This window comes from Chiloscyllium plagiosum, chromosome 24, assembly GCF_004010195.1.
Source record: "Chiloscyllium plagiosum isolate BGI_BamShark_2017 chromosome 24, ASM401019v2, whole genome shotgun sequence".
NCBI lineage: Eukaryota > Metazoa > Chordata > Chondrichthyes > Orectolobiformes > Hemiscylliidae > Chiloscyllium > Chiloscyllium plagiosum.
The window spans coordinates 26,860,096-26,884,498 of NC_057733.1; the positions used below are offsets into that span (position 1 = coordinate 26,860,096).

The following is a 24,403-nucleotide window of genomic DNA, read 5'->3' on the forward strand; positions in this document are numbered from 1 at the left end:
ATCCAACCATATGTCCATATCCCTCTATTGCTTTCTCCCACATATACTTATCTAGCTTCCTGTTAAGTGCATTTGTGATGTTGCTTCAACTACTGCTTACATTAGAAGATAAAATTTTAAAGATACCAAGAGAATACAAAGAAAGGAAGCTGAAAAACTGAGCACAAATAATCTTATTTTTGCATTCTATACTGAAGCTTATTTAAGCAATTAGTTCTGTAATTTTCAAAATATTCTCAATACTTGAGTTATTACCAGCATCTACATACAAATTAAAAATATACTAAATCAGTTTTACCTGGAAGACAAGTTTTCCATAAAATTACAAATGCAAATTATGTCATAGCCAGATGAAGAGGGAAGAATTGGATCCCCCTCAAAGTCCTCAGTTAGCCACAAGGATTTAAACCAGTGTCTTGTCCACTTACTTAGCCCTGAATAAAAGCTCTTTTTAACATTCTCAAATCAACTCCTACTCAGTTTTCTGTAAATCAACAAACTTCAAAATCTTATTCTGGTCCCATATCAAAAACATTGATTGTGAATAGCTCAGGCCCAAGCACTGATCCTTGCAGTACCCCACCAGGCAAGCCTGCCTGCCAGAAAATGACCCATTTAGTCCTGCTGTCTTTTTCCATCATTAACAGATTTTTAATCATGCCATTTGACATCCAGTAGTCCTTCTGTGTGTGATCCTATCAAAGACTTCCAAAAATTCAAATATATTACAGCAACTTGGTTTTATCTTATCTATGTACTCAAAATGTTTAGTGAGTTTGTAAGACATGGCTTGCCTTTTAATAAATCCACACTGACTGCCCAATTTGAGCACACTTTTGCAAAGTTTCAATTATCACACCCTTTATAATAGATTCTAGCATTTTGCCTACTACTGATGTCAGGCGAATTAGTAAATAGTTTCTTTATTCTTCCTTTCTTAAGTAGTGCGGCTTATAGTTGCAGGAGCTGTTCTAGGATCTATAAAATTTTGGAAAATTGACCAATATGTCAAACATCTCCACAGCCACTGTGGGCTGCGGATCATCAGATCCAGGATGCATCAATTTTCAGTCCCATCAATTTCTCCAGTATTGTACTACTTCTTTCAGTTCCTCATTCTAACTAGTCTCTTGGTTCTCTAATATATCCAGTGGGCTTTCTGTATCTTCTTCCTCGAGGAGGAATGCAAGCTATGTCCTTACTTCCCATTAACATTTTCCTGTCTCTGTCTGTAATGGGACAACATTTGTCTGTGCTAGTCTTTTTATTTTTTTTAAAATATGCCAGCAAGTTTTTAAACAAGCCTCTTTTTCTTTATCACTTGCTTACTTGCATATTCTATTTTATCCTCCTTTTCTGAATTATAAAATGATCCAAATGATTCATTTGATTTAACATAATCTTTAACTTCTCTTATTAGCCATATTTAGACCACTGCTAATGCTAGGTTTGTGTCTCTCAAAGGAAGGTAAGCTGTTGTAAACTATGTATTAATTTTCTAACTGCTAACCATTGCCCACATATCACTGTCCCTTTAAATGTAGTTTCCAAATGCACTACAGCCAAATTTGTCCCTCATACTTCTGTAGTGTTGTTCATCTAGATTAAATTTTGGAAGCAAATTTTGAAAGCAATGACATCACTTTTAAATTTGATGTAAAATTCCATTACTCGATGTTACTCTTTCCTAAAGCTTCCATTAGGATGTCACTTTTAAACTATCTCCTCCTCTGAAACTTTAGCATGATGAGACACAACCAAAGACTGGTCAAGGGGCAGGCTGTATACTCACAGGAAGAGACTTACAACATTTGGTCCTCTTTTTCACATTGCTGTTAGTGATGTAGACCAGAGTCAGGAATTAGAAGCAAAACGGCAAACAAAATCAGGAAGCAAGCTAACTCTATGCATGCTAGATAATTTTTAAAAATTCATTTATGGGATGTAGGCATTGCTGGCTGGCCAGTATTTATTGCCCGTCCCTCGTTGCCCTTGGGAAGGTGGTGGTGGTGAGATTACTTCTTGAACTGCTGCAGTCCACATGCTGTGGGTTGACTCAATGTCCTTGGTGAGGGAATTCCAGGATTTTGACCCAGTGACAATGAAGGCATGGCAATAAATTTCCAAGTCAGGGTGGTGAGTGACTTAGAGGGGAACTTGCAGGTGTGCATTCCCATGTATCTACTGCCTTTATCCTTCTAGATGGAAATAGTTATGGGTTTTGAAGCTGCTGTCTAAGGATCTTTGGTGAACTTCTGCAGTGCATTTTGGAGATAGGACATACTGCTACTACTGAGTGTCAGTGATGAAGGCAATCAGTACTTGTAGTGTGGTGCCAAACAAGTAGGCTGCATTGTTCTGGATGGGGTCAAGCTTGAGTGTTGTTGAACCTGCACCGATCCAAGCAAGAGGGGAGCATTCCATCGCACTCCTGACTTGCAGGTGATGGACAGGCTTTGGGGATTCAGGAGGAGAGTTACTCACCGCAGTATTCCGAGCCTCTCACCTGCTCTTGTTTATGTGGTGAGTCGTTGAGTTTCTGGTCAATGGTAACTCCAGGATTTTGATAGTGTTGGTAACACCACTAAATGGCAAGGGATGGTGGTTAGATTGGCTCTTATTGGTGATGGTCATAGCCTGGCATTTCTGTGCTGGAAATATTACTTGCCACTTGTCAGCCCAAGCCTGTACATTATCCAGGTCTTGTTGCATTTGGAGAAATGAACTCCTTCAGTCGTGGAGGAGTAGCAAATGGTGCTGAACCCCCATTGTACAATAATCAGTGAACATCCTCACTTCCGACCTTATGACGAAAGGAAGGTCATTGATGAAGCAGGTTGGGCATAGGACACTACCCTAAGGAACTCCTGCAGAGATGTCCTGAAGCCGAGATGACTGATCTTTAACCACCATAACCATCTTCCTACGTGCCAAGCACGATTCCAACCAGTGGAGAGATTCCCCCAGATACTCATTAATTCAAGTTTTGCTAGGCTTCCCTAATGCTGTCATTCTCACTTTGCCTTTGGAATTCAGCTCTTTTTTCCATGTTTTAACAAATGCTGAAATGAAGTCAGCAGCTGAACGGCCCTAGCAGAACACAAACTGCCTGTCACTGAGCAGGTTACTTCTGGGCAGATCTTGCTTTATGGCACTATTGATGTCACCTTTCATCACTTTACTGATGACGCTTGTGGTGACCACAATGGTCTGTTAAACAAACCCACCACTTATTACGATACAGCTTAGAAGTCAGAATGCAGATATATAAATAAACACCACAGAAGTCATCACATGAAGAGGACAGAGGGTTGAGAAAAGGAAAGCTGTTCTTTCAAACGTGTTAAGTGCTCTGATGCTACTCTTTAAAAAGTTTCCCCAAAACTTTCATCTCCATATACAAGATTTTGCAGAGTGAAAAAAATAATTAATTACTCTGCCATCTGGATTCCAAAACAAATGTATAGATACTATATACAATCAACAGACATTTAATATAATGAAGGGCTTCTGTCTGAAACATCGATTCTCTTGCTCCTCGGATGCTGCCTAACCTGCTGGGCGTTTCCAGCACCATACTCTTGACTCTAATCTTCAGCATCTGCAGAACTCACTTTCACCTATTTAATATAACTAGACCGCCATTTAGCATAATACAGGTACACAATCCTTTATCCAAAATCCGAAAAGCTCTGAAATCCAAAGTTTCTTTTGTGAAGTATTTTTCTCCGTAACAAAGTTGTCTGGTGTGCAGTTAACCCAACTCCACACCCACTCAACCCACATCACTCAGATGTGATGTGGCGGCATGGCCCAGCATTGGCAAGCATCAATTCTGTCTCAGTGCTCATAGTACTCACAGGTGCATCTGCTGTTTGGTAATATTGTTTTTATTTCACTGTGAAACGGTCACTTATTCTGAAATCTGAAAAATTCCGAATTCTGAAAACCAGCTGGCCCCAAGGGTTTCAGATAAAGGACTGCGTACCTGTACAACAAGAACAAAGACAGGCTACTATAAAAAGTAACGCAGCATCCAGACAGATTGAGTTTTGCTATCCCTGGCCACTTCCATTAAACAAAGTTGCAACACCATTGTTATGTCTGTAAAATATGACCAAATTGCAAAACTTGGCAAGAAAGATACAGAAAAAAATCTGGAATTAGGTGACAAAGTTTAACTTAGGTGGAGGAGCAAATGGGCATTACAAAACCAAAGGCATATTATATATCCTGCCCAACTTTTCTTTTACTGTGTATATGTACCAATTCACTCTGGCCATTTCATCACTTTGACATCTTTCTTTGGACATCTTTAACTAAGAATATGATTTATTCAATATGCCTTTAGAATCTGGTGGCAGATCAACACCAAACCAAACTGCATTTGTATTTATTTGACCTGGATAGCATGGTTTTGTTTTATAATTTTAAAATTTAAAAAAATGTCTAACTGCTCCAGAACACTCTGACCTTTCAGTTTGTTAACTGTCTCAGAAATTGCAGCTATGTGCTTCTGACCTAATTTCCTTGTGATTATACAACAGATGTGATGAGGCACACTGTTAGCATGCATGACACAAGATAACTGGTGTGTGAAACTTCTAAAATTTAGAAAGGTAGTGTGAAAAATAAACTAACAAATGGCTCTGAGAAAATAATAAATTAATTGGACTTGTATTTCTTTTGAAACTTTTCAATATTGAAACAGATGAAAATAGATGATTTACAAAATTCTTCTTTTCAATTATGCAGCAAAATAATCTGATGCATCAAAATTGGGCCAACTCAACTAGGAATCAAGATGGCAAAATTGACATCACATCCTTGCAATGATTCTCCTCAGTAAATTCTACCTGACCAGGATTTCTATAATATTCCCCAAAAAGCAAAAAGGCACTTGTCTAGGTAGGTTCAATTAAAAACTGCAAAAGTTACATCCATGATGTAATCACACACCGCCCCCCCCCCCACCCCAATAAAAGGTTGAAACATCTTTTTGAAGTCGGAATATTGCAAACAAGTAATAAATTTGCCAAGTTTTTCAAGAATTCAGATTAAAAGATTATTTCACAAAATTGTGTTCATGTTATAGTCATACTGCAGCAAACAATTAAACTAGCTCTGCTTTCTTTTAGCATTTTTTCTTTCTTCCAGGTCATTTTACTTGAGTTGCTTTTGTAACAAAGGAGTGATTTATAAACTGTAAATCAGCCAACACAATTACTGGAAAAGACAAGCCACAGAAGCTGCTGAATTGCCTGGTTACAGTATTTATAAAACTTGCTTTTAGCTCACAAAAGCTGCTGACCACGATAAAGCAAGTATGTATGCTGCAGTCAGCAATCCCATCGTGCATCAGAATACAGCTGAATAAAGTAAACAGCTGTCAGACAATATGTAACTATTTGTCAGCTGACAGTGCAGTCATGGACACAGTGATAAAAATACACAGTCAATAACATTGGAAAAATATTTATCTTTAGTGGGTGTCAAAGCTAATCAGATTTTGCTGAATTTATTTTCAATAAGTCAACAGAACAAAACAATTTAACTTTTTGCAACAAAGCAACTCAGGCTTGCAGTAAGGCAAACCAATGTTATCATACAATCAAAAAGTGTTGGATTTTATTCACATAGTCATAGAGATGTATAGCACGGAAGCAGATCCTTTGATTCAACTCGTCCATGCTGACCAGATGTCCTAATCTATTCTAGTCCAATTTGCCAGCACTTGGGCCATATCCTACTAAATGCATCCTATTCACATACCCATCCAGATGCCTTTTAAATGTTGTAATTGTACCAGCCTCCACCACTTCCTCTGGCAGCTCATTCCATACATGCATTACCCTCTGTATGAAAAAGCTGCCCTCTTCGTCCCTTTTAAATTTTTCCTCTCACCCCAAACCTATGCCCTCTAGTTCTGGATGCCGCCCCCCCCCCCCCCACGAAAAGATTTTATTTACCCTATCCATACCCCAAATGATTTTATAAACCTCTAAGCTCACCCTTCAGCCTTCTGATGCTCCAGGGAAAACAGCCCCAGCATATTCAGCCTCTCCCTATAGCTCAAATTCTCCAACTTTGGCAACACCCTTGTAAATCTTTTCTGAAAGCTTTCAAGTTTCACAACATCCTTCCAACATGTAGTGCTGATTTGGCTTGGTAGGCATACAAACATTTCTGAAGAGGTTGCTTAATGAGATAGCTGAAAACATACCACAACCTTACTAATATTAAAACAATGAACTGTGTATGAAAAGATGGAGTTAACTTATTCTGAAACTCAATTAAGCATGCTTATAAAATTAAAATCTGTTGCTATTTTCTGTTGGATAATGAACCATCCCTTATAGAATGAAGCCATAATAATATTAGGATATTCCCATTATCTGAGAGAATTCTAAACCTTCCTCCATCACATTTATAATAATTTGCAGCATTCCCCTTTTGGCCTGAAGCACAAAACATTTTCTGAGATACAATTCCATAAGCTCTAAGTTGTTCCAATCAGCCCCAACAGTAACTAGCAACAAGCTATTTTCATATAAATGGCATCATACCTGAGCATATCCCATTATTGCAATAGCTCTTCCAACAAATTTTACAAATAAGCGATGAAAAGAAGTTGATAGCAGTTCTGTCCTTGACAGGAAACAGAGGCCAACTTAAAAACCTATAGTGTCACTTCAGATTAGACCCAGTCACAGAGAACATCTCAGTTTCTCACCATATATGATCATTGAGCAGTGGAACTGGAGGTGAAGCAGTGGCAGAAAATTAGATCATTCCCAGTTCAATACTCGTTCTTTGTTACAGCATGCCAGGTGATCTGCAAACTCTTCTGAAATATGCACCCTTTTAACTGAGATCATGACTGCAATGGTATTAAGTGATAACTATGATAATCAGATAATCTTATGATAAATATGCATACACAAGAAAGAACAGCTTCCAAATAAATTGTACCTCAACAGAAGGTGATCCCTTCGGGCATAATGTGAAGGCTGCACAAAAAGCAAGCACCAGATGACAGTTAGAGTTAGCTGATTAGTTTCAATGTGGGTTCGGGTTGCTAAAACCTGTTATTGCCTTCAACGTAGATGTTGCAAATTCAGACCACTGAACAGTTATTTGTTTCATATCTAAATACAAAACCCTACAACACTACATACGATTAAACAAAACCCCAAAAAAGAACTATCTATCCTATTTTGTCAACCTACTGCCATTTAGTCATGATTTGGAGATGCCCGTGTTGGACTGGGGTGTACAAAGTTAAAAATCACACAATACTAGGTTATAGTCCAACAGGTTTAATTGGAAGCTAGTGTGCTTCCAATTAAACCTGTTGGACTATAACCTGGTGTTGTATGATTTTTAACTTTCTACTGCCATTTAGCAATGCATAATCGATTTTTTAAAAGTTGTACTATGTTACTTTAGCTCAGTTCTACTCTTCAACACTGATCACAACTCTAAGATATTCAACTCAACTTAAATTGTGTTTTCACAATATTTTGAGCTAAGCTCTATTTAATTTCATATAGTTCTTGCAACATTTGCTGTAAATTCAAATGACTCAAAAACAACAATTCTGCTACAAACGACTCATGGTCTTCATGCTAAAATTAAAATTCCCAGCACATATCGGTGGATCAGAAATCTGGCTTCTGCATAACTGCAACATTACAGTGCTTACTAACCAGGTAGCAGAATTAGAATTCACTGTCCTTTGAACCAATTAAGAGATGTCAGTAACTGTACATTGCCAAATCATCTACCTCATGAATGAATCTGCATAGTCCCATTTCATGCCAATGTATCTCTCCCAACATTCCCCAAAGCAATTCTGTTCAAGATATGTTAACATCTCAACTATGAAAATTTAATGCATTCTTAAGATTCAAAAAGTTCAAAATGATATGTCAATCTTTAAACACCTTTTAAATAGCCAAGGCTTGAATTTGATGACAAGCAGATTCTGATGGCATTAGAGTCAAATCAGTTAAACCTGCATGAGGACATTAGGATCCAGACTGACTGTGGCCCTCCTGTTGGAATGCATCTCGAGGGGAAGGTAATGTTTAGCTGTCTTGGAGGCATCATGAACAACGTTCCAACCTCAGGGTTAGTTTGAAATGGTTGCACTTCCTGTGCTAGGGAGTTAAGCTTAAAAATAGTGCAATGCTATGATGACAATTTCTGTGCTTCTTGCAAATAGGAGCTTTTCTGTTTTTAAAAAATGTTCAATTCTCCTCCTCAGGATTGCAAAACGCACAGATCTAAGATGATTCACAAGATCCTCAGGGGGAAAAAAAAAATTTTGCACACAACATGAAAACTGCCAGGAATAATTTCTCTTGGCAACCTACCATTCACACAATGCTGACTATATGGCCCAAACAGCAAACTTGAAGAAAGACCTTACTTTACCTCATTTATGTACAATTTATTTGTATTCCGCAAACAAAAGAAAGTCCTGTATTTATGTAGCACCTTTCACTACCTCAAGATAAAGTCAGAGATGTTCAGCACAGAAACAGACCCTATGGTCCAACTTGTCCATGCTGACCAGATGTCCTAAATTAATCTAATCCTATTTGCCAACACTTGGGCCATAACCCTCTAAACCTTTCCTATTCATATTCCCATCCAGATGCCTTTTCAATGTTGTAACTGTACCAGCCTCTACCACTTCCTCTGGCAGTTCATTCCACGCATGCACCACCATCTGCATGAAACCGTTGTCCCTTAGGTCCCTTTTATTTCTTTCCCCTCTCACCCTAAACCTATGCCCTCTAGTTCTGGACTCCCCTACTCCAGGGGAAAGACCTTGTCTATTTACCCTATCCATGCCCCTCATGATTTTATAAATCTCAAAGGTCATCCCTCAGCCTCTGACACTCCATGGAAAACAGCCCAGCCTATTCAGCCTCCCACTATTGCTCAAATCTTCTAACCTTGGCAAAATCCTTGTAAATCTTTTCTGAATCCTTTCAAATTACACAACAAACTTTCTAGAGGAGGGAGAGCAGAATTACATACATTATTCTAAAAATGGTCTAACCAATGTCCCGTACAGTTGCAACATGACCTCCCAATTCCAATACTTGATGCTCTGACCAATAAAAGAATGCATACCAAACACCTTCTTCACTATCCTATCTACCTGCGGCTCTACTTTCAAGGAGCTATGAACCTGTACTCCAAGGTCTCTTTGTTCAACAACACTCCCCAGGACCTTACCACTTAAGTGTATAATTCGTGCCCCAATTTGCCTTTCCAAAATGCAATGCCTCACATTTATCTAAACTGAACTCCGTATGCCACTCCTTGGCCCCTTGATCAAGATCCCAGTGTATTCTGAAGTACCCTTCTTCGCTGTTCACTCCACCTCCAATTTTCAAATCATCTGCAAACTTACTAACTACATCTCTTATGCTCACAATGAAATCAGCACTGATCCTTGTGGCACACCACTGGACACAGGCCTCCAGTCTGAAAGGCAACCTTCCACCTCAGAGGCAGTGAATTACCATTAAATTGTTATCATGGGTGTGTTGTCACAAAAACAAACATGTAACCACATTTACTGGACTAACCACGTGGAAATGAGAATACCATTCAGACAGTGGGGACACAGCACAGTGTATTTCTGTGTACCTTCTGGCCCCAGGAAAGACCAGAAAGTCTTGCTTTGCATCTAGTTTATATACATTAGCATGTGGTCAATGAGTAACAAATAAAAAAAACGAACAGTGAAACCCGTTTATGAACTCTTTGTGCTTACGTAGATTAGACAATAAATGAATGTTTTGAAGAAAAATCTATTCAGACCAACCACAAAAAGATACAAAAATATATTCAGTTACCATGCAAATGTACGTCAAAAGCAACAGGCCAGTGTCTCTCAGCCAGTCTCATGACCAGCAAGTGATATTACTAGCTGCCATTATGTACAACTTCTGTTTTGCAAGAGGAAGTATATTTTGTATTAAGAATAATCTCACTGCGTGATCACCAGCAGAACCTGTGCAGTCAAAACTGCACCATTTCCAATCTTGGTCACGATGTATTCAAGATCAGAAAATTACTTTTCAATCAAAATTTTAAAAATTATTATAAAGAAAAGTCACCTACATAAAGTTATATTCTAAAGTAAAGCATACTGAACCATTCTTAAGTATTAAACGGTATTTTCTCTTAATTTGCTACAGAAAATATTTATATATTTCCATACAAGACAACATAAAAATATAAAGATGTTACTTAACACAAATCTACCGATTTTGTGAACACAACAACAGTAGAACACTGAACGTTATAAATCCTGAAACAATTATTGACCAACTGAATAATATTGCAAATAGTGAAATTAAAAAAGTGTTATCTGTAGAAATATATTTAAAATCTAAAATGATTAAGTATGTGTTCCTTAGGGGCTTAAGACAGCTGCACTGAAAGATAACGATTATTCAATGCAAAATCTTGTTACTTCAGGCAGCCAAAATTAGAACAGAGTTAAACTAACGCTTCCTTGTTGCCATGTGATGCAACTAAAAAGAAAAAAAAAGTGACGACTTAATTTCTGCGAAATAAATGCCAAAACAGATTCTAGATTAGAGTGGTGCTGGAAAAGCACAGCAGTTCAGGTAGCATCCAAGTAGCAGGAAAATCGACGTTTTGGGCAAAAGCCCTTCATGAGGAATAGAGCCTCTATTCCTGATGTAGGGCTTTTGCCTGAAATGTCGATTTTCCTGCTCCTCGGGTGCTGCCTGAACTGCTGTGCTTTTCAAGCACCACTCTAATCTAGAATCTGGTTTCCAGCATCTGCAGTCCTTGTTTTTATCTAAATGCCAAAACATCAAAAATCTATTAGAACATATTTGTCTTCTTAGATTCTAATTCCCAATTTGGTTAAGAAATACCAATCAACTGCAATCAACATATGACTTCTGTAAAAAACTGAATTAATATTCCAATTGTTAGTTACATTCAATGCACAATTTACATAAATATTACTTGTGATCAATGACCCTATTATTTTGTTGTAATCATTGGTTTATGCTGAATATGGAAAGTGGATTATTTTTCTTCTCAGCATTAAAATTTCAACAATTGAAACATTTGGAAGACAGAATCCCTTTCCGTCAACAAAGCTGCCCATTCCATTTCAGATTCCTCCTCTTAATCAGCATTCATTCCTGAACACCATCTGTGAAATTCCTTGGCATGTTTTCTAGCTTAAAGCAGCTATATAAATTCAAGCTGTCAACTAAGTAGCTTACTAAATTTTCACATTTGGAAACTGGATCTTATGTTAATACATATATTCTAACTTTAAGAGTATTTATTGCGATAAATTGTAACTTGGAATTTGTAACTTCCACCCTCGAACCTTATTAAAATAAATTGTTGGCTTATTTAGATTGTTTGAACCACATTTTGGCCCGAAGGATTACTGTTGCGAATATAGTCAGATTATAACCTAAAATCAGAAGAGCATATGGAACCAGTGATTATCCACTGCTCAGAAATTATACTACAATGTGCAAAGATAATGGAAAAAGCTATCAATAGTAAGCAAGTGCGATATTATCTTCTCACTTTTGGTATAAAACGGTCAGTATAACCAGTGCAGCACATTTTGCAGTTCTGCATTGGATTTCTCCACTAGTCTGCAATTAAGATTTCATTTCATGTGCATGCATAGCCCCAGGTTCGAGATGGAATTAAACTATTTCAAATGTTAAAAGTCACAACATTGAAGCCCCATGAGAAAGTGCAGCTGGACACCATTTTCCAACAAAAAAATTAAATATTGTAAGTCATACAATCAAGGTGTTTTTGTACAAGTAAATAGTGCAGTTCCTTGGCCGTGTAACACAAATGTGTTTGTTACAGGGAGTTTTTACGTCCAAGTATACGGGTGAATGCATTTTTTAACACTGAAGAGTTTAAATTTAAAAAAAATACACTTAATCCGAACTTCTTCGGGGCACGTTTTATATTATTTAATGACCGAACATAAAATGTAAGGATCGATTTTATCTAACTTAAAACATGCGAGGGTGAAATTACACTCTTACGTTCGAGTTTCTAAAAAGCCCAAGGAGCGACCCGAAAATAAACACAATCCACTTACTGTCATAACAAGTTCAAAGGGATGTTTGTAAACCCTGACGGGGGACTGGTATTTCTGGACCATGTCTGCGTTTGCATCAAAGGCACCTAAAACAAACAGGAGATGGGAAGAGAAACAGAGACATCTGGTTAAGAAACTGCAAGGGCTCGCTTCCTGTGCTGCCGATCAAAACAAAAACAAAAACAAATCCGAAAAGCAAGTCCGCGCTCGCATGGCTGGAAACACCAGGAGTTAGAAAGTCAGAGCGGAACGAGTTGAGCGCCTGGGAGTCTGAGGAGGGGACGGGCTGGGTTTGGGAAATGATCCTTTTACCTGTGTCCGCTCCAAAGTTATCAGAAACTCGGGGACCTCACAGGCCCTGGCCCGATGGTGGTGGAGGAGGAGGAGGAGGACACCGCCGCCTCCCCGGCTCGACAGGGAACAGCTCTCACTCGACCCCAGCGAGGCCTCCGCTTCTCCAAAGCCCTGGCTCTCGGTAAACCCTCTCCCCTCTCTCTCTCTCGCCCTCCGTCACACAGCGACACCGAGGCCTCCACACCGGATCAACGGTCCGGCCCGTGATTTACCCAGCCGCTTCCGATCGCCCGCCGACTCTAACAAGATCCCGCTCCGGGATCGCTGTCCCTTTCTCTATCTCTCTCTCTCTCTCTCTCTCCGGCTGTAAGTGACTGACTGACGGACGGCTCCGGCTCCGGCTCCGCCCCCGGACTCGGCCCCCCGGCCGGCAAGTGGCCGAGCTCACTGCGCCTGCGCACCGCCCCCGCCGGTGTGTGACGTCCAATGAGGGATTCACGTCAGAGCCAGCGCCAGAGAAGGAGGAGCAAAAATAAACAGCTATTACTCACTGCCTGGGAAACAAATATTACCCTGACTGGGCAATAAACAATACTCACTGCCTGGGGAATAAATAATACTCACTGCCTGGGAAACAAATATTACCCTGACTGGGCAATAAACAATACTCACCGCCTGGGGAATAAATAATACTCACTGCCTGGGGAATAAATATTACCCACCGCCTGGGGAATAAATAATACTCACTGCCTGGGAAACAAATATTACCCTGACTGGGCAATAAGCAATACTCACCGCCTGGGGAATAAATAATACTCACTGCCTGGGAAACAAATATTACCCTGACTGGGCAATAAGCAATACTCACTGCCTGGGGAATAAATAATACTCACTGCCTGGGAAACAAATATTACCCACTGCCTGGGGAATAAATAATACTCACTGCCTGGGAAACAAATATTACCCTGACTGGGCAATAAGCAATACTCACCGCCTGGGGAATAAATAATACTCACTGCCTGGGAAACAAATATTACCCACCGCCTGGGGAATAAATAATATTCACTGCCTGGGAAACAAATATTACCCACTGCCTGGGGAATAAATAATACTCACTGCCTGGGAAACAAATATTACCCACCGCCTGGGGAATAAATAATACTCACCGCCTGGGGAACAAATAATACTCACCGCCTGGGAAACAAATATTACCCTGACTGGGCAATAAACAACACTCACTGCCTGGGGAATAAATAATACTCACTGCCTGGGAAACAAATATTACCCATACTGGGCAATAAACAATATCACCGCCTGGGGAATAAATAATACTCACTGCCTGGGAAACAAATATTACCCCGAGTGGGCAATAAACAATACTCACCACCTGGGGAATAAATAATACTCATTGCCTGGGAAACAAATATTACCCTGACTGGGCAATAAACAATACTCACCGCCTAGGGAATAAACAATACTCACTGTCTGGGGAACAAATATTATCCTGACTGGGCAATAAATAATACTCACCGCCTGGGGAATAAATAATACTCACTGCCTGGGAAACAAATATTACCCACCGCCTGGGGAATAAATAATACTCACTGCCTGGGAAACAAATATTACCCTGACTGGGCAATAAACAATAATCACTGCCTGGGGAATAAATAATACTCACTGCCTGGGAAACAAATATTACCCTGCCTGGGCAATAAACAATACTTACCGCCTGGGGAATAAATAATACTCACTGCCTGGGAAACAAATTTTACCCACCGCCTGGGGAATAAACAATACTCACCGCCTGGGGAATAAATAATACTCATTGCCTGGGAAACAAATATTACCCTGACTAGGCAATAAACAATACTCACCGCCTGGGGAATAAATAATACTCACTGCCTGGGAAACAAATATTACCCTGACTGGGCAATAAACAATACTCACCACCTGTGGAGTAAATAATACTCACTGCCTGGGAAACAAATATTACCCACCGCCTGGGGAATAAATAATACTCACTGCCTGGGAAACAAGTATTACCCTGACTGGGCAATAAACAATACTCACCGCCTGGGAAACAAATATTACCCTGACTGGGCAATAAATAATACTCATTGCCTGGGGAATAAATAATATTCACTGCCTGGGCAATAAATAATTGTCCACCTGGGGAATAAATAATATTCACTGCCTGGGGAATAAATAATACTCACTGCCTGGGGAATAAATAATACCCCACCTGGGGAATAAATAATATTCACTGCCTGGGGAATAAGTAATACCCCATCTGGGGAATAAATAATATTCACTGTCTGGGGAATAAATAAACTCATTGCCTGGATAATAAACAATACTGCCTGGGGAATAAATAATAATCACTGCCTGGATAATAATTAATACCACCTGCAGAATAAATAATACTCACTGCCTGGGGAATAAATAAACTCACTGCCTGGATAATAAATAATACTGCCTGGGGAATAAATAATAATCACTGCCTGGATAATAATTAATACCACCTGCAGAATAAATAATACTTACTGCCTGGGGAATAAATAATAGTCCACATGGGGAATAAATAATATTCACCACTTGGGGAATAAATAATACTCGCCACCTCGGAATAAATAATACTCACTGCCTGTAGAATAAATAATACTCACTGCTTGGTGAATAAATAATGCTCTGCCTGGGGAATAAATAGTATTCATTGTCAGAGGAATAAATAATACTCACTGCCTGGATAATAAATAATACTCACCACCAGGGGAATAAACAGCACTCACCACCTGAGGAATAAATAATACTCCACCTGGGAAATAAATAATATTCACTGCCTGGGGAACAAATAATACTCACCAATTGAGAAATAAATAACATTCACTGCCTGGGAATAAATAATAGTCACCACCTGGAAAATAACTAATATTCTACCTGGGGAATAGATAATATTCTCTGCCTGGCAATAATTAGTACTCACTGTCTGATGAATAAGTATTAGTCACTGCCTGGGTAAAAAATTAACATCCAACCCAGCAAATAAATAATACTCTACTTGGGGAATAACAAATTCTCATGCTTGGCAATAATTAATTCTCACTGATTGTGAAATAAATGTTACTCACTGCCAGGGAATAAATATTGCTCACTACCTGGGGAATAAACAATACTTACTGCCTGGGCAATAAATAATACTGCATGGGGAATAAATAATACCCGCTACCTGAGGAGTAAGCAATACTCATGTCTGGCATATAAATACTACACAGTACCTTGGTTGTGTGATTGAATATGTTACTTATTGTCTGAGCAATAAAATACTCACTATTTGGGTAAAATATTCCACAGTGCCTGGGAACAAATACTATTTATTGTCTGAGCTATAAATATCAGTCAAAGTATGGTACTCACTGTCTGCATTGCAAATATTGTTCTCTGCTTGTGAAACAATATTACTCACTGCCTGGACTAAATGGCAGCAAATACTAACAAATTTGCCTGGGCAAATGCAATTACTTACTGCTTGGGTAGAAAATACTACTGGGTAGAAAATATCCAGGAAAAAAGAATTATTCACTTCTTGGGGAATAAATATTACTCACTGCCTGGGCAAAATTGCCACTGGCTATTTAGTAAATAATACTCACTGCATTAATATCTGTTATATTCACTGCACATGCAGCAATTACTCACTACCTGGTCAAAATAAATTACACACAGACTGAACAAAAAAAAATCTCAAAAAGCATAGCACAATGTCCCTGCAAAACATATCACTCATTGCCAGGAAAACAAAAATTGATAGCTGTCTAGAAAATAATACTCACTGTTCCCTGGGGAGAAAACCTACTCTCTAAGCAAAATCTTTACTCACTGTTCTAAAATCATTACTCACTGAAGCAGCTCCTGTCTGTATATATCAAGATCTGATTTGCATTTAGGCTTGAGCTGATAAGTAGCAAGTAAAATTTAGACCACAAATGTGCAAGGCACTGGCCATTTCCAATACTAGAGAATCTAACCAAATCTTCTTGGAATTCAACAGCATTACCTTGACTGAACACCCACTGTGATCATCCGGGAGATTATCTTTAGCTAGAAACTAAGCTAAATTAGCTGTATAAATTCCATGGCTACAATAACAACTCAGAGGCTGGGAATTCTGTAATGAATCCAAAGGCTGTCCGCTACTTACACACAACAAGTTTAGAATGTCATGAAATACACTCCACTTGCTTGGATGAATGCAACTCCAACAACACTTAAGAATCTTGACACCATTTAGCACCATCAGCATTTGATTGTTACCCTATCCATAACCTTAAACAGTGACTCCTTCCACCACTAATGCACAGTAACAGCAGTATAATTTACAAGAGTCATAGCAACAAACTACCAAGGCTCTTTCAGTAGCAATTTCCAAAACTGTGACTTCTATCATCTAGAAGGACAAAAGTAATAGATCCATGCAGGTTGCAGGTTATCCTCCAAAACACACACTATCCTGATCTAGAAATATATCACTGATCCTTCGTTATGACTACGTCAAAACCTGGAATTCCCTCCTTAATACCACCATAAGTGCCCCAATGGACTACAATGGTCAAAAAGGTTGCTCATTACCATCTTCTCAAGGAAAATTAGGGACTGGAACTAATTGCTGACCTAGCCAGTGAATCCCATATCTAGTGATTGAATAAAAATAAAGGCCTGGATAAAGGATTACCACAAAAAAAATCATCCTGGAGGTAATTCAATCACAAGAGGAATCATAAGCAATCCCTTTGCCTATTTATTGATAGTATTCAGTACCAAATAATGATCCAGAGTGACAAACCTGACCACATCACCCACCAGAAATTCTTAGTGACATCATGGCTGAAAGCAATTTAATTCAGCAAATTGGGGATACTTTCAGGCTAACTTCTAATATTAAATTACTGTCATGGTGCTGGTGAGTAATGGTTTACTGATGGTAAATGTCTACTGAGTGATATTTTCCAGACGGTTTTGGTATTTTTGAGTCATGTTCTGCCATTGTTGTTGATCCCTCACAATGAGCAACAGCATTTGACTTTCTTTAGTACCAATAACAGGAACAAACTATTACATTCTAAAATCACTAGCAGAACCAAAATACTTGTGATTGCTTAGTTAATACCGCAGAGTAAAGGTTCACAGCTGAAAGCCAGATTTTATTGATGCTGGTATGAGATACATTATTGACACTATTCAGTAAAATAATGCTGCTGTTTAGTAATGGCTTGCAGCTACGGGTAATATATTATCTGATATAGATTAGTATATACTGAAATATTGAAAATGGTCACTTGACTTGAACAATCATGAATCCAATCTGAACAAGAATCAGCATCATCAGCAGAGGAAAGGAAATAACACAGAAAGAGAGAAAGAACTGCATTTATGTCGTGACTTTCACTACCTCAGGGCATCAAAATTGCAGTCAATGATTAACAAAGAAAACTTTGTTAGTTGTAAAATAATATCACAAAATGGAAATTATAAAGCAATGAATGGATTTTATCCAGGACAAGGGCACAGTCATCTGATTGCATTAAAGTGGATTACAATAAAACAAACAGATAAAGCCATGAATTGTCAAATTCAACAAATAGTGAATAACTTAACCTGAAGTTCAACTGTTATTGTTGATGCAATTCTTTGGATACACTGAATCATTATGTTTATGTCATTGTTCTGCAGGTATAGCAAATTATGTAGATGCATCACAATATATCAGTACATTTCAGGGCCTTCATGAGGTAAATAGGTTTGGTGAGTAGTAATCTAAAGAGACTAGGAAGTAGGAATGCAGATTATAGATTTTACTGTATTACATAACTATAAAGAATGTAGAATGAACACTTCCTACTTGCAACTTGAATGACCAATTACTGCTGTTTACTCAAGAAGTATTAAAGCTGACATTTTGGAATCAATCTATTTGAACACCACGATATGTGCATTTTTCAGTTTTGTACAAACTGAACTGGTGTAAATTAATGCATTGAAGAGAATCTAATTTGTAAATTCATGAGCAACTTGTTTATAAAGGGATAAATAATTATTTGTTAGGAACAACAGACAGGTGAAACAATGGGAAGTATTTAATAGAAGTGATGTTAACCTTACCCACCAGCTAAAGAAATGCAAGAGGTCTTCATATCTTTTTCAGGGAAGGTCTGCCATGTAACATGCTACACTGTCACTTAGCAGGTCTTCACTGGAATCATGGACTACAGGGTTGGAAGTTCTGCCCACAAAGAACTCCTGCTTCATCAGAGGCCAATTGTTCTGTAGAACTACGGCTGAGGTAGTGTCTGCAACCAGGAGGACATCAAACAGAGGCTGAATATTGTTGGTCACAGGCCACAGATAAGTGTTGGTGAGATGTGGGTGAGTGTTGGTGGGATGTGGGTTTGCAGACTGGGAGTTGTGGGCAGGAGTGTTGGCAGCAGGGTGAGCTTTCAGTGAACCTGCCTACCCTTTCTGACGCTAGGTGCCTCCATCAGGTACCAAATGGTTAGAATGAGAAACCCACCCCTGGGAACTCACAGTGAACCCTCACAGGGCTTGTCTTGCTTCCTGTATGCTGTACCCACCCTGCACACTATTGGGTTAATGTGAGTGGAGGCAGCAAGAGGCCTTAACATGGGCATATATTGTTCACTTAATGGTTTCAGTTGGTTGTCAGGTATGAAAGCTACCTTTCCTTCACATGAAAACAGGGTTGGACACAGGAAAGTAGCAGGATCCTCATTCACACCCTCCTGCCTGATTAAATGCTCTCCCTATCATGAACTGTGCCATGAGAGGTAAGATATGGGGTTGGGTGGGTGCTCTGTGATTTGGTGTAACATTTCATCCAGTGTTTATTCCAAATAGACTCAGAGAAATGGAGATGTACAGCACAGAAACACACTCTTCAGTCCAACTTTTCCATGCCAACCAGATATCCTAAATAAATCTAGTCCCATTTGCCAGCATTTGGCCCATATCTCTCTAAACCCTTCCTATTCATATATCCATCCTTTTAAATGTTGTAACTGTACCAGCTTTCATCATGTCTTCTCACAGCTCATTCCATACACGTACCACCCTCTGCATGAAAAGGTTACCCATTAGGTCCCTTTTAAATCTTTTCCCTCTCACTTTAAACCAATGTTCTCTGGTTCTGGACTCCCCCACCCCGGGGAAAAGACCTTGTCTATCTATCCTATCCTAGCCCCTCATGTTTTCAGAAGCCTCTATAACGTCACCTCTTGACCTCCAATGCTCCAGCGGAAATATTCAGCATCTATTCAGTCTATTCAGCCTCTCCCTATAGGTCAAATCCTGCCACTCTGGCAACATCTTTGTAAATCTTTTGTGGACCCTTTCAAGTTTCACAATATCCTTCCTATCACAGGGAGACCAGAATAGAACATAATATTCCAAAAGTGGCCTAAGCAGCATACCGTATATTCATAACATGACCTCCCAACTCCTATACTCAATGCTCTGACTAATAAAGGCAAGCATATCAAACACCTTCCTCACTATCCTCTCTACCTGCAATTGCACTTTCAAGGAACTATGAACCTGCACTCCGAGATCACTTTGTTCAGCAACACTCCTCAGGATCTAATGCTGGCGAAGAATTATTTTCAGAAGGAGGAAAGACAAATAAGTTTACAAAATATTATCTGGAATAGAAATGTTTATATTCAAATCTGTTTGTGGAGAAATCAGCACGGAATGTACAGTACTTGGCAGTACTGAGCACAATTAGATGTCGCCACATATCACCAGAAACGGAGGTGAATCAATGTATTTTTCCTGTGTGAATACTGGTGTGAATAAAAACATCCTACATGTTTTACTGGCGTGTGAAGCCTCCCTCACGTTCCGTAAGGAAAACAATTTCTAGCAATTTAAGCATTTATTCACTCATGGTTGAGTTTCTTTTTGTCCTTCTTTTTCATGAAGTATGATTAAACTAAGAACTGAAATTCTTGAGCTAATTTGTCTTTTTCTCAGAAATCAGGCAAAAGATTTACATTTCTGACTTGCCTGGTTTATTTATCTGTGCTTGGAAACTGTTCATGTACATTGCGCGTTTGGATAAAGTACAATAGAAATGAATGCTCTGCAATATTGTAAGATTACATCCATTATGTATCACACTATTGTACCAAGCAGATAGGAAGTGAAATTTTACTTTGGCACGAATACAGATACAGTCTTATAAGAAAAACACAAGTAGTAAGAGATAAAAGGTACCACTTGCAGCAATAACAGTCTTTTGCAATGCTCCAGCTGAAATTAAATATCAAGGAGGCCCAACAGACCAGAATTAGGAATGCATATTTCACAGAAAGTTGTGGCTGTGTAGGAGATTTCTGAGATAGGAAGGATAAGATCATAAAACAGTTTGAGAACAAGGATGAGAACTTTAATGAGAAAACATTGACCAGGAGCCAAAATAGATCAGCAAGCATGGGGGTAAAGCGAACAGAACTTAATATGAGTTAAGACGCATACAGTAGAGTTTTGAATAATCTAAATTTTACAGAAGCTGGTTATGACCGACAAGCCTAGAGTGCATTAGCTTAGCCCAGTGGTAAAAATAGGTATGAGCTGTGGTTTCAGCAGCACATGAGCTGAAATGGGTGAAGTTGAGTAATATCACAATGGTAAAAATAGTCTTAGTGATGACAGGGATTTGATGCTGCAAGCTTATCTCAATGTAACTGTGATGCTAAGATTGTGAACAGACTTGGTGGAAACCTCCCAGACCCTGAATACATGAGAGTTAGTGAGAAAGTTGGGAAAATGATGTGAGATGTCAGCGAGATGTTTCTCAATGTTGACAGCAAAAGGTTCGATTTTCCAACCAAATTTTGAATAGCAAACTGAGACTTTTGCTGGTGAATAATGAGGAGCTTATTTGCATACATTAATATTTTATCATTACTTAATCTCACCTCAATGGTATGCAGGTTCCCATTCTCATACTCATTGGATAGAAACTAGATGGTGACAATCCCTAACGATTAAAGTCTAATGATTATCTGTAGACTACAACTCACCACTTGGTCCTCCAGATCTCCATCGTGGACACCAAGTGCTAGCATCTCAGGGCACACTCCACAGGCAGCATCTACATGCACTGGGATTGGCGATCTTGACACCTAACACATAGCAGCCTCACCATGTCATGGTTCTGGAGATGGGGACTTTGAGTTAAGTAGACTGGAGAAGTTAACGCTGTTTTTCTGATGAAGGTATTCAAAATCAGTAGAAGTCTGGACAGAGAAGATAGGCAAATGTTATTCTGTCAACGAATTACGAATGAGAGAGGATAGATTAAAGCAATTAACAAAGGAAGCAAAATCAATTTCAGTAAAATCTTTCTCGCAAAAGAATTTGTTAAGGTTTACAATGGCTGTCCTGAGAATTTAGTGAAGGCAGGTTCAATCAAAACATTCTATTATTTGAAAATGAACAAGGTGCAGGGTTACAGGGAGAAGGTGGGAGGGTAGCACCAAGTGAAGTACTCATGTTGAGAGCAAGAGCAGAAAAGATAGACAGAATGGTCTTCTTCTCAGTTCTAACAACTTGCACTGAGATTTTTCATTTTGCAATTTAAGATTTTTCATAGGATGTGGACATCTCTGGCTGTGCCAGAATTAATTGCCATCCCTAGTTGTCCTTGTGAAAGTTATGGTTAGCAACCTTCTTGAATTGCTGCAGTCCATGTGCCATAGGTTGACCCACAATGTCATTAGGGGGAATTTCAAGATTTTGACCCAGTGACAATAAACGAACGGTGATATATTTCTAAATTAGGATGGTGAGTAGCTTGGAGGGGAACTTACAGGTGTTCCCATGTATTTGCTCCCTTGTCCTTCTACTGATAGTATTGTGGGTTTGGAAGGTGCTATCTAAGAATATTTGGCAAATATTTGCAGTATGTCTTATAGACTGTATACAATGCTGCTACTGAGCATTTGTGACAGAGGGAGTGAATGTTTGTGGATGTGTTGCTTTGCACTGAATGGTCTTGTTGGAGTTGCACCCATCCAGGCACATGAGGAGCAATCCATCACATTTGTGACTTGGCTTTTGTAGATGGTCAACAGGCTTTGGATAATCAGGAGCTGAGTTAGTGGCTGCAGGATCCCTGGCCCCTTACCTATTCTTCTTTCCACAGAATTTATACGGCTAATCCAGGTCATGGTAACTCCCAGGAGGTTGATGGTAGGGCATTTAGTGACGGTAATGCCATTGAGTATCAAAGAGGAGAAAGTCATGGAGATGTACAGCATGGAAACAGACCCTTCGGTCCAACTTGTTCATGCTGACCAGCTATCCTAAATTAATCTAGTCCCATTTGTCAGCACTTAGCCCATAACAGTCTGCATGAAAAAGTTACCCTTTAGGTCCCTTTTAAATTTTTCCCTTCTCATCTTAAACCTATGCCCTCTAGTTCTAGACTCCCCCCACCCCAGGGAAAAGACCTTGTCTATTTACCCTATCCATGCCCTCATGATGTCACAAACTTCTATAAGGTCACTTCTTAGCCTCCGAAGGTCTAGGGAAAATAGCACCAGCCACTCAGCCTGTCCTTATAGCTCAAACCCTCCAAACCTGGCAACATCCTTGTAAATCTCTTCTGAACCGTTTCAAGTTTCCCATAGCAGGGAGACCAGAATTGTATGCAGTATTCCAAAAGTGGCTTAACCAATGTCCTGTACAGCTGCAACATGACCTCCCAACATTGCACTGACCAATAAAGGAAAGCAATGTGCACAGTTCTGGTCTCCGCATTATAGGTTGGATTATCCTATACTATTCCATTTTCATCCATATGTCTACCATTTAAATGTCCTTAAAGTTAGTGAGTCCACTACTGTTGCAGGCAGTGCGTTCCATGCCCCTACTATTCTCCAAGTAAAGAAACTACCTCTGACATCTGTCCGATATCTATTACCCCTCAATTTAAAGCAATGTCCCTTCATGCTAGTCATCACTATTGAGGAACAAGGCTCTCACTTGCCATCCTATCTAACCGTCTGATTATCTTATGTGTCTCAATTAAGTCACCTCTTCACCTACTCACCAACGAAAACAGCCTCAAGTTCCTCAGCCTTCCCTCATAAGACCTTCCCTCCATACCAAGCAACATCCTATTAAATCTCCTCTGAACCCTTTCCAAAGCTTCCACATCTACCATGAGGAACCTTGTTGAATGCCTTAATGAAGTCCATATAGATCATTTCCCTACCCTCATCAATCCTCCTTGTTACTTCTTCAAAAAACCCAATCAAATTAATGAGATATGACTTCCCATGCAGAAGGCCATATTGACTATCCCTAATCAGTCCTTGACTTTCCACATACACGTAAATCCTGTCCCTAAGGATTCCATCCAACAACTTGCCCACCACCGATGTCAGGCTCACTAGTCTATGGTTCCCTGATTTTTCCTTACCACCTTTCTTCAGTAGTGGCACCGCATTAGCCAACCGCCAGTCTTCTGGCACCTCACTTGTCACTAGTGATGATACAGGCATCTCAGCAGGGGGCCCAGCAATCACTTCCTTCACTTCACACCGAGTTCTATGGTACACATGATCAGGTTCTGGGGATTTGTCCATCTTTATGCATTTTATGACATCCATCCCCTTCTCTTCTTAAATTGCATGTAGATTAGGTCTATATTGTGGCACAATGTTAATTTCCACCTTTCAGCTGAAACCTGGATGTTTACTGCCTACAGACACAGATTGATTTGGTATCTGAGGAGTTGTGAATGGTGCTAAACATTGTGCAATCATCAACAAGCATTCCCAATTCCAACGTATGATGAAGAGAAGGTCATTGATAAAGCAGCTAAAGATGGTTGGGCCTAGGACACCCCTGAGGAACTCTGAGGAACCCCTGCAGAGA

General features: G+C 39.4%; 1 protein-coding gene across 2 annotated transcripts in view; it reads right to left on the reverse strand.

Moving 5' to 3' along the window:
• LOC122562111 (SEC14-like protein 1) overlaps window positions 1-12,831 on the reverse strand; it is a 48,563-nt gene extending 35,732 nt beyond the window's left edge. The window contains exons 1-2 of one of the 2 annotated variants that reach the window (XM_043714639.1): window positions 12,464-12,831; window positions 12,152-12,237 (exon numbers count right to left, since the gene is read on the reverse strand). In XM_043714639.1, coding sequence (XP_043570574.1) covers window positions 12,152-12,214 — 63 coding nt within the window. In that variant the 5' untranslated portion in view covers window positions 12,215-12,237; window positions 12,464-12,831. The remainder of the gene's footprint in view (window positions 1-12,151; window positions 12,238-12,463) is intronic. The other variant, XM_043714640.1, reaches the window with a different exon arrangement.
• Window positions 12,832-24,403: the final 11,572 nt, after the last annotated feature.